Consider the following 11,826-nt stretch of genomic DNA (forward strand, 5'->3'; position numbering starts at 1 on the left):
CGGGCACACGTCCCCACGCAGATGTCACCGAGCACCCCAGGGGACACGTCCCCACCTGGATGTCACCACTTAGCCTTAGTCTACCCACCCATCCCACCCATACCACCACCACAGATGCCACCACCAGAGGTGCCACCATGCCACGCAACCTCTTTATTGTCCCCTCCCCGTCGTGCTGGGGCCACCACGGTCCCGGGGCTCCTCGGCCAGCAGCTCCAGCCTCAAGCGGAGGCCCCCGTCGGGCCGCAGGACCAGCTCGGGCGTGCGCCGCGCCGGGTGGTGGCCCTGGGCGGGCCGCAGGACAAAGCGCCGCAGCGTCAGCGCCGCCACCACCTTCATCTCGGCCATGGCGAAGCCGCGCCCGATGCAGTTCCTGCGGCCACCGGCGTCACCCACGCGTCACCGCGACGCGCCCGGGGGTGTCGGAGTCACCCTCTGGGCTCTCGGATCCCCCCCCCATTTGTAGGTGGCCTTGGTGAACCACCAAGGAGGAGATCCACAGGGGACCATGGGGACACCCACAAGGGACCAAGGTGGAGCTGGTGGCAAGTCTCCCCATGGGACTATGGTGGAGGGGACCCAAGGTAGGACCAGGGGGGATCCCTAGAAGGGGAGACCCTGGTGGAGGACAAGGTGGGACATTGATGGGCTATAGAACCAGGTTATGGGGAGATCCACAGGGGATCATGGGGAGACCCACAGGGGACCATGGGGAGACCCACAGGGGACCAAGCTGGAGATGGGTTGACCCGATGGCAGGACTAAGGAGCTATGGTTGAGGGAACACAAGGTGGGACCAGTGGGGACTCCTAGAAGGGGAGACCCTGGTGGAGGACAAGGTGGGACAYTGATGGGTGACAGGACCAGGTTATGGGGAGACCCACAGGGGAYCATGGGGAGACCCACAGGGGACCAAGCTGGAGCTGGGTTGACCTGGTGGCAAGACCTGGGGACTACGGTTGAGGAGACCCATAGTGGGACCAAGGAGACCCAAGCTGGGACCAAAGGGACCCCTAGAAGGGGAGACCCTGGTGGAGGACAAGGTGGGACATTGATGGGTGACAAGACCAGGTTATGGGGAGACCCACAGGGGATCATGGGGAGACCCATAGGGGACCAAGCTGGAGCTGGGTTGACCTGGTGACAAGACCTGGGAACTACGGTTGAGGGGATCCAAGATGGGACCAGGGGGACCCCTRGAAGGGGAGACCCTGCTGGAGGACAAGGTGGCCTGGGGACACCCAAAGGCGTCGGGGTGCTCGTGGTGGGACAGCATGGGGTGACGGAGAGATGAGGGTGGGGATGGGGACAACCTTTGTGATGCCCTAACTCGGTGCAGGAGTGACTAACCTTCCTCCTTGTCGCACGGGTGGACGGGGGGACATGGGGACAYGTGTAGGGAGACATGGGGACACGTGTGTCCCCTCTGTGGGGCTCACCTGGGGCCGGCGGAGAAGGGGACAAAGGCCAAWGGAGACTGTTCCTGCATGTTCTTGGGGCTGAAGCGCAGCGGGTCGAAGATCTGGGGCGACAGCGACGGTGTCACACCAGGGTGGGACACGCGGGGGACGTGTCCATGCCCGGAGGTGGCACATGGGACAAGCCGGTGCCAAGACACGTCCATGGCAGGACAGTGACATGTGGCCCAGAAGAACATGTCCACGTGGCATGGGGACATGTCTACACCATGAAAGATGGTGCAGATGGTGATGCGTGGCACCCCACCACGGTGACAGAGCTGCTGCCACCTCGGGGAGCCCCAGGCCCCCCAGATTGTCCTCCTGAGGACCATGCCACCACGGTGGCACCCCGAAGCTCTACCTGGGGGTCGGGCCACACGGCCGGGTTGTGGTGGGTCCCGTAGATGCTCAGCAAGCAGGTGGTGCCTGGTGGGAAGCAAAGGGACGCATTGGGGACGGGGGACAGGAGGTCACGGGGGGACCCATGGGCGAGCCGGTACCGCTGGGGACCACGTGGCCGTGGGGCAGCGCCAGGTCCTTGGTGCAGCGCCGCGACACGGCGGTGACGGGCGGGTGCAGCCGCAGGCTCTCCTTGATGCACATGGTGGTGAAGGGCAGGTGGGACAGGTCCTCCCTGGTGGGGACCACGGCRTGAGGGGACAGCGGTGTCCTCAAACTGGGAAGGGTGGAAGGTGGSCGGGTCTCTCACCACTCGATCTCCTCCACTTCTCGGTCCTTGAGGAGCTCCAGGACCTCTTGGCGGCACCGCTCCTGGTGCTTGGGGTGACAGGCCAGGTTGTAGAGCAGCCAGGACAAGCCGCTGGCCGTGGTGTCGTGGCCTGCAGGGGACAAGYGGGGGCTGTGGGGACATCCCTTGGCACCCCACCGCCCACCTGGCCGGGGCGCCCGGGGACCCCCTCACCCTCGAACATGAACGTGTCGGCCTCRGCTGAGATGTCCTCGTCCGACAGGGCACTGCCGTCCTCGTCCTGCGAGGGGACCGTGGCGACAGAGGGGCCACCACCCTATGGCCAACCTTCCCCATGGCCAGCTTCTCCACGGCCACCACCATCTCCCAAAGCCACCACCCTATGGCCCACACCATCCCATGGCCATCGCTTTCCACCGTGGCCATCAACCTACGGCCGACGTTCTTCATGATCAACCCTTGTTTGGCCACCACCATCTCCCATGGCCACCACCCTATGGCTAATGTTCCTCATGACCAATCCTCTCTTGGCCACCACCGTATGGCCAACCTTCCCCATGGCCACCTTCTGCAAGGCCACCACCCTCTTCCTTGGCCATCACCATCTCCCTTGGCCACCACCCTACGGCCAATGTTCCTCATGAGCAACCCTCCCTTGGCTCCTCCCATGGTTCCCCATGACCAACCTTCTCTTGGCCACCACCATCTCCCATAGYCACCACCCTATGGCCAACCTTCCCCACGGCCATCTTCTGCAAGGCCACCATCATCTCYCTTGGCCACCACCCTACGGCCAACGTTCCTCCTGATCAACCCTTCCGTGGCCACCACCATCTCCCATGGCCACCTTCTATGGCCAACGTTCCTCATGACCAACCTTCTCTTGGCCAACACCATCTCCCATGGCCACCACACTACAGCCAACGTTCTTCATAACCAACCCTCCCTTGGCCACCACCATCTCCCATGGCCACCTATTATGACCAATGTTCCTCACGGCCAACCCTCTCTTGGCCACCACCATCTCCCTTGGCCACCACCCTCCAACCCTCCCCACGGGCCCCCCCATTCCCTTCCCCATGCCGGGGCCACCTTAGCGAGCAGGAGGAGGTCAATGAAGTCCATTCTCCCGCCCTGGTGGTCCTGCAGCCAGGCTTGGTGGCCCAGGCGCTGGAGCTCCTGGCGCCGCCGCTGCACCACGGCCGCGGTGAAACCGTGCACGGCGGCGCAGGCCCGGGCGAAGCGGCGCCCGTCGGCCGAGCGGCRGTAGAGCCACTCGAGGTGGTGGAGGAGCCGGTGCTGGCGCCGCACCACCAGCTTGCTGAGCTCCAGGATGGCCGCAATGTACTCGCTGGGCTGCCTGCGGGACACGGTGGGGACATCTGCCCGTGGATGCTGCAGGCCACTGGAGGTGGCCCCTCAAGCTGGACACCTCTTGATTGGTGTCGGGACGGGCGTTGGGGACATGGGGGTGGCCCACAGGGATGTGGTGGGACAGGCTGGGTCTGGCCCTGTAGGGGGGACCTGGTGGGGACAGGGCTGGGGGACACTGGTGGGGACAGAACCCAGGGGGACCTCCAGGAACAAGACGGGGAGACTGGAAGGGCAAAGTCACGGTGGGGGGACCCAGGTGGTGGGGACAGATTTGGGGTTCCTAGGTTGGGGGGACACCAGTGGGGACCAAGCTGGGACCAGRGGGGACCCCTAGGAGGGGAGACCCTGGTGGAGGACAAGAGGGGACACAGATGGATGACAAGACCAGGCTTTGGGGAGACCCACAGGGGATCATGGGGAGACCCACAGGGGACCAAGGTGGAGCTGGGTTGACCTGGTGGCAAGACCTGGGGACTACGGTTGAGGGGACCCAAGGGGGGACCCCTAGAAGGGGAGACCCTGGTGGAGGACAAGGTGGGACACTGATGGGTGACAGGACCAGGTTATGGGGAGACCCACAGGGGATCATGGGGAGACCCACAGGGGACCAAGGTGGAGCTGGGTTGACCTGGTGGGCAAGACCAGCGGACTACGGTTGAGGGGACCCAAGGTGGGACCGGGGGACCCAAGGTGGATCCAGAGGGACCCAAGGGGGACCTGGGGGGGACACAGGGGACACGGCGGGGTGCTCACTCCTGGCAGTGGCTGTCGTGGCTGAAGATGCATTTCTGGAGGCTATCGAGGGTGAGCAGGGCCAAGGGCTCGAAGATGTCCAGCACCACGGGTCCCTCCGCCGCCGCCCGCCGCCACTTGTCCTGGGGGGGCGGGACGGGGTCTGGGTGCAGGTTGGGGGCTGGGTGCCAGTCGGGGTCCCTATTTGGGTTGGGGTCTGGGTGCAGGGTCTAGGTGTGGGGCAGTGGGTGCAGGTGGGACTCCATGGGCACGTCAGGATATGGGTGCAGGTCAAGGTGTGGGTGCAGGTTGGGGTCTAGGGGGTGCAGGACAGTGGGTGCAGATTGGGGTCTGGGTCTGGTCAAGGTGCAGGTGCAGGTTGGAGTCTATGGGGTGCAGGTCAGGATGTGGGTGCAGGACAATGGGTGCAGGTTGAGGTTTGGGTGCAGGTCAAGGTGTAGGCTGGGATCTAGGTGCAGGTCGGGGTGTGGGTGCAGGACGATGGGTGCAGATTGAGGTCTGGGTGCACGTCACGGGGTGGGTGCAGGACAATGGGTGCAGGTTGGGATCTAGGTGCAGGTCAGGATGTGGGTGCAGGACAATGGGTGCAGGTTGAGGTCTAGATTCAGGTCAGGTTCTGGGTGCAGGACAATGGGTGCAGGTTGGGGTCTGGGTGGGGGTTGGGGTCTCCATGGGGTCTTGGTGCCCCGGGGACCCTCACGTGCATGATCTGGGTGCTCTGGTTGAAGATGCCCATGTAGGACTTGAGGACGTTGGGGTGGAAAGCCGGGGTCAGCAGGCGCCGGTGCCGGCTCCACTTGCGCCCGTGGCTCAGCAGCAGCCCATCCCCTGCACGGGAGACCCTCGGGGTCCAGGTGGGCACCCATGGGTGCCACCGCACCCCCAATGTCACCCGTGCGGCCCCGCTCACCCAGCCAGGGCTTGAGGAAGCCGTAGAAGAACTTGTCCTTGGGGGCCACCAGGGCTGCAAGAGAGCGACGCGGCTTCTGGAGGTCCTGCACCCATGGTCTTTGGTGGGGGGTTGTGAGAGATGGGTGGGGGGACCTCAGGGAACCCCCCACCCTTGGGGTGACCCACCCTGGAAGAGCCCAAGGGTCAAGGTGAGCAGCAGGTGAGACATGGGTGGTGAGTCCCAATGGAGCTCAATGGGACGGGTGACACCTCGGGGACCCTCCCTCATCACCAAGGACCACCCCGAGATGCCACCACCCACCTGCACCGCTCCAGCTTGCAGTTCTCCGGTCCCCAGACCCCATGGTGGGACCCAGGCCAAGTAGGGGACGCCCAAAGAGCCCCATCCACGTGTGGGTGACCCGGCCACCATCCCCCTCGAGGTGTCCCCTGGAGCTACCTGGGGCCAGGAGCACCGGCCGGAGGGTGTCGGGGTGGAAGAGGCGGAGGATGGGCCTCCACGGGGCCACCCACCAGACGCAGCAGTGGCTGTAGTGCCCCACCAGCTCGTCCACCTTCTGCAGACCTTCCTCCGTGCTCTGGGCCTGTGGTAGGGGGGACAGGTCGGCCGAAGCCACTGGGGTCGTGGTCACCTTAGGAGGTCACCACCCCGGGTTCGTGGCCACCTTGGGGCTCAAGGCTGGTCCTTGGGATGTGCTCATGAGTGCAGGGGTGGGATGTGTGGGCAGATGTGTCCATGGCTTGGATGGGACGCGTGTTCGTGGAGGAGACCCGGGTCTGTGGATGGGACACCTGTCTGTGGCTGTAGAACATGTCCTTGGATGGGACATGTCCATAAATGGGACGTGTGTCTCTGGATGGGAATTGCTCACAGGTGGGGCATGGGGTCCATGGATGGGACAAGTGTCCGTGGATGGGACACAGGGACCAAGGATGGACCATGAGATCCACTGACGGGCCATGGGACCCACAGATGGGATAAGTGTCCATGCATGGGACACAGGGTCCATGGATGGGCCATGGGATCCGCTGAGGACCCACAGATGGGACAAGTGTCCATGGATGGGACACAGGGACCATGGATGGGCTATGAGATCCACTGACGGGCCATGGGACCCACAGATGGGACAAGTGTCCATGGATGGGACACAAGGTCCATGGATGGGACACAGGGTCCACGGATGAGACACAAGGTCCATGCATGGAACATGTATCCATAGGTGGGCCATGGGATCCTTGGATGACCCAAGGATGGGATGACCCAAGGGTGCCTTAATCAAGGCACCCACGGATAAGTCATGGGTGGGCCACATGCCTATGGGTGGGACACGCCCATGTCCTGGTCATGGGTCCACGGAAGCAGCACGTGATCCACAGACAGGGACTGGACACCCAACCCACCCTGCAGCACCCTGGGGTGCCACGGGCGGGGGTGACAGCTGGTCCACCGGCTACCCCCCACCATGGGTGGCCACCACCCACCCTGTGCCCACACCACCTCCTTCCCCACGAGCTGAACCCCGACACCCTCCCCACACCAAGGAGCACCCAAAACACCTCCCGCCACCCCGGGGCCACCCTTGGGTGACACGGGGCGCCCGCCGCGTCCTTACCATGCCCATGTGGCCCAGCAGCCAGTTGCGCCAGGGCGGCCGGGGGAAGCGGCGCAGGAGGCCCCACGCGCGGTGGACCCGGCGCCCGGCGGCCACCACGCGCCACAGCAAGGCCACGGCGCCCAGGAGCACGGTGGCCACCAGCCACGCCGTGGCCATGGCCACCGGTGGCTTTGGTCCTTCCGTCTGTGCGTGTGATGGACTTTGTGCCGTGGTGGGGACGTAGGGACGGCCCCGGGGTGGGGCCGTGGGTGGTCACGTGGGACGGAGGCGCTGGTTGGTTGGAGGTGGTGGTGGCACCTCCCACAGCGCCCGGTGTTGACAAACCGGCCAACACGTGTCCTGGTGACGTCATCTCCCCCACCTTATGCCATGGTGGTCTTGTCCCCCCCCTCCACCTGGTGACATCATCTCCCCCCATGATGTGTCATGRTGGTCTTGTCCTCTTGTCCTCCCCACACTGTGTGTCCTGGTGACATCATCTCCCCCCTGATGTGTCATGATGGTCTTGTCCTCTTGTCCTCCCCACACTGTGTGTCCTGGTCACATCATCTCCCCCCATGATGTGTCATGGTGGTCCTGTCCCCCCGCCACCATGTGTCCTGGTGGCATCATCTCCCCCACCTTATGTCATGATGGTCTTGTCCTCCTCAACATCTATCTTCATGGTATGGACCCCCAACACGTGTCCTAGTGGCATCATCTCCCCCATCATGTGTCATGGTGGTCTTGTCCCCCTCCCAGCATATGTCATGGTGGTCTTGCCCCCCCCACAACCTGTGTCTTTATGCTATGGACCCCCCAACACATGTCATGGTGGTCTTGTCCCCCTCAACATGTGTCTTCAGGATATGGACCCCCCAACATGTGTCCTGGTGACATCAMAACATCAAACCTGCGCCCCCCATGGATCTTGGTGGCCTTGTCCCCCTCCCCAACATATGTCTTCATGGTATGGACAACCTAACACATGTCCTGGTGGCATCATCTCCCCCGCCACACCATGTGCCATAGTGGGCTCGCCCCCCCACCAACACATGTCATGGTGGTCTTGCCCCCCTTGACATGTGTCTTCATGGTATGGACCCCCCAACACGTGTCCTGGTGGCATCATCCCCCCCACCATGTGTCGTGGTGGTCTTGTCCCCCTCCCCAACATGTGTCTTCATGGTATGGACCCCCCAACACATGTCATGGTGGTCTTGTCTCCCTCCCCAACCTATATCAAGGTGGTCTTGCCCCCTTTGACATGGGTCTTCATGCTATGGACCACCTACCATGTGTCCTGGTGACATCATCTCCCCCACCATGTGTCATGGTGGTCTTGTCCCCCTCCCCAGCCTATATCAAGGTGGTCTTGCCCCCTTTGACATGGGTCTTCATGCTATGGACCACCTACCATGTGTCCTGGTGGCATCATCCCCCCACTATGTGTCTTGGTGGTCTTGGCCCCCCCCAACGTGTGTCCTGGTCATCTTGTCCCCAAAGCACGTATCTTAGTGGCATCACCCCCCCAACATACGTCATGCTGGAACGTATGGACCCCCTCCACGTGGGTCCTGGTGGCCTTGTCCCACCTCACGTGTCTCTCAGTGCCACCCTGCCCTGCCGCCCCACCCATGGGTGCCAGGACACCCATGGGGCCGCTCTGCCACCCCACCCATGGGTGCCAGGACACCCATGGGGCCGCTCTGCCACCCCACCCATGGGTGCTGAGCCACCCACGGGGCGCTGCCGCCCTGTCACCCCACCCATGGGTGTTGGGACACGCGTGGCGTCGCGCCCTGGTGTTCCAGCACCCACGGGTGTTGGGACATCCGTGGGTGCTGGGACACCAGGGCCACCTTCAGGAGAGGGAGCGCAATCCCTACAAGCCACCAGAGAAGACACCCTGGTGGGGGGGTGGGGGGGGAGAGGAAGCCCCGCCTCCCAATTTAGCCCCKCCCCCGGGCGGGTTCCAGTTTAACCAGTTGGGCCGGAGCGGCGGCAGTGGGAGGGGAAGCGGGTTGGGAGCGGGGCCTCCGGGGCACGGCTGCACACGCGTGTGGGCGCACACGCGTGTGGCCCCGTGCATGCACACGCATCACCGTGCGTGCACGTGCAACCCCGTGCATGCACACGCATGCACACGTGTCTCCATGCATGCAAATGCAACCCTGTGCATGCATGCACATGCATGTGTGTCTGTGCATGCACATGCAACCCTGTGCATGCRCGTGCATGCACATAGGTCTYGATGCATGCAAATGCAACCCTGTGCATGCACGTGCATGCACATGCATCACCGTGCGTGCACGTGCAACCCTGTGCGTGCACACGCATGCACACGTGTCTCCATGCATGCAAMTGCAACCCCGTGCATTCATGCAATCATGTCTCTGTGCATGCACCTGCAACCCTGTGCATGCGCGTGCATGCACRTGTGTCTCAATGCATGCAAATGCAACCTTGTATATTCACGCACGCATGTCTCTGTGCATGCACATGCAACCCTGTGCATGCACACGTGTCTCCATGCATGCAAATGCAACCCTGTGCATTCATGAAGGTGTGTCTTCGTGCATGTAAATGCAACCCTGTGAATGCACATGCATCATTGTGCATACAAATGCAAGCCTGTGCATGCACATGTGTATCCATGCRTGCAAATGCAACCCTGTGCATGCACGCGCATCACCGTGCATGCATGCGCATGCACATGTGTCTTCATGCATGCAAATGCAACCCTGTGCACTCATGCACGCGCATGACCATGCATGCACATGCAACCCTGTGCATGCGCGTGCATGCACCCACATCACCGTGCATGCACACGCATCTCCATGCATGCAAACGCAACCCTGTGCATGCATGCACATGCACGTGTGTCTCTGTGCATGCACACGCAACTCTGTGCATGCACATGCAACTCTGTGCATGCACATGTGTCTCGATGCATGCAAATGCAACCCTGTGCATGCACGTGCATCACGGTGCATGCACATGCAACCCCGTGCATGCACACGCATGCACACGTGTCTCCATGCGTGCAAATGCAACCCTGTGCATGCTTGCTCGTCTCGGTGCATGCACGTGCATGCACCCCCACCTCCGTGCATACAAACACAGCCCCGTGCATGTTGTGCATGCATACTCAYACACATGTGCATGCATACACACGCCTGCACACGCGTGCACCCCCTCTTTGCACGCTGCACCCCCCCCAACCTTGCACACGCGTCCCGCACGCCACCCCCACGGGCCACCCCCACCGCCCTGCGGTGACACCTGCGTCACCGGGGAGGGGACAAAGTCCCGTCCTTCCCCCCCACCCCGCGACACACGCGTGTGCCGGTGCCGACATGCTCCCGACACGCGTGCCGTGCCTCGCGCTGCTGCTGAGCCTCTGCGCACGCGCGGACGCAGGTATGTGGCACCGCGGCACGCGTGTCCTGGCGGCTCCCGTTTCCACCACCCGCATGTGGCACCGGTGACACGGGTCCCTACAGGCGCCTAGCCCCCATGCAGCTGCATCATACATGTCCTTAGCATGTCCTTAGCTTGCTCATTGCATGCCCTTTAGCAACCCCTTAGCATGTCCTTAGCATGTCCTTACTGTGTTCACAGCCCACCCTTAGCATGTCCTTAGCTTGCCTTTTGCATGCMATTTRGCATGTCCTTAGTGTGTCCTTAGCATGTCTTTACCRTGTCCGCAGCCCACCCTTAGCATGTCCTTAGCTTGCTCTTAGTGTGTCCTTAGCATGTCCTTAGCTTGCCTTATGTATGCCCTTTAGCAACCCCTTAGCATGTCCTTAGCATGTCCTTACCGTGCCCGCAGTCCACCCTTAGCATGTCCTTAGCTTGCCTTTTGCATGCCCTTCAGCAACCCATTAGCGTGTCCTTAGCATGTCCTTACTGTGTCCACAGCCCACCCTTAGCATGTCCTTAGCTTGCCTTTTGCATGCAATTTAGCATGTCCTTAGTGTGTCCTTAGCATGTCTTTACCGTGTCCACAGCCCACCCTTAGCATGTCCTTAGCTTGCCTTTCTCATGCCCTTTAGCAACCCCTTAGCATGTCCTTAGCATGTCCTTAGCATGTCCTTGCCATGTCCATAGCCCACCCTTAGCACGTCCTTAGCTTGCTCTTAGTGTGTCCTTAGTGTGCTCTTAGTATGCCCTTAGCATGTCCTTAGCTTACCTTTTGCATGTCCTTTAGGAAACCCTTAGCATGTCCTTACCATGTCCATAGCCCACCCTTAGCATGTCCTTAGCTTGCTCTTAGTGTGTCCTTAGCATACTCTTAGTGTGTCCTTAGCATGTCCTTAGCATGTCCTTACCGTGTCCACAGCCCACCCTTAGCACATCCTTAGCTTGCTCTTAGTGTGTCCTTAGCGTGCTCTTAGCGTGTCCTTAGCGTGCTCTTCGCGTGTCCTTAGCGTGTCCTTCGCGTGGCCACGCTCTCCCCCAGCGCTTCCCGACATTCCCACCGCCACCCCTGCCCATTCCCTTTATCCCGGGCCTTTTTTCCCCCCGGACGGGGGAAGCGGAGGCTGGAATTTGCCCCCGGACGGAGGCCGTGGCCGGGAGGTCACCGGGCGCTGCCCCCGATCCCGATTTCCTCCCTCCAATCCCGATTATTTCCCTCCTCTCCCGTTTCACCTTGCTCTAATCCCATTTTTACTGCTCTTTTCCCAGTATATTTCCCTCCAATCCCATTTTTCCTGATCCCATCCCATTTTATTTCGCTCCGATCCCATTTCGTCTCGCTCCAATCCCGTTTATCTCACTCTGATCCCAGGATATCCTATTCCAAATGGAGTTATCTTGCTCCAAGCCCTTTTTATTTTCCTCTATCCCATTTTATCTCTTTCCAATCCCATTTATTCCCTTCCAATCCTGTTTATCTCACTAGGATCCTGTTTATCTCCCTGGGATCCCATTTATCTCCCTGGGATCCCATTCCACTCCTTGGGATCCCATTAATCTCACTCCAATCCCATTTATCTCCCTGGGATCCCATTCCTCT

General features: G+C 61.5%; 1 protein-coding gene across 1 annotated transcript; it reads right to left on the minus strand.

Moving 5' to 3' along the window:
• Positions 1–153: 153 nt before the first annotated feature.
• On the minus strand, positions 154–6,980 carry LOC112955235 (docosahexaenoic acid omega-hydroxylase CYP4F3-like). Its single transcript, XM_026048514.1, has 12 exons — positions 6,822–6,980; positions 5,648–5,792; positions 5,207–5,260; positions 4,997–5,124; positions 4,297–4,418; positions 3,262–3,529; positions 2,383–2,449; positions 2,170–2,299; positions 1,961–2,094; positions 1,822–1,886; positions 1,440–1,522; positions 154–373 (listed from the first exon to the last, which is right to left on the minus strand). Exons 1-12 carry the CDS (start codon positions 6,978–6,980, stop codon positions 154–156), a joined length of 1,575 nt encoding a protein of 524 aa, XP_025904299.1.
• Positions 6,981–11,826: the final 4,846 nt, after the last annotated feature.

The sequence above is a fragment of the Nothoprocta perdicaria genome, unplaced genomic scaffold, assembly GCF_003342845.1.
Source record: "Nothoprocta perdicaria isolate Ctin4 unplaced genomic scaffold, notPer1 scaffold_545, whole genome shotgun sequence".
Taxonomy (NCBI): domain Eukaryota; kingdom Metazoa; phylum Chordata; class Aves; order Tinamiformes; family Tinamidae; genus Nothoprocta; species Nothoprocta perdicaria.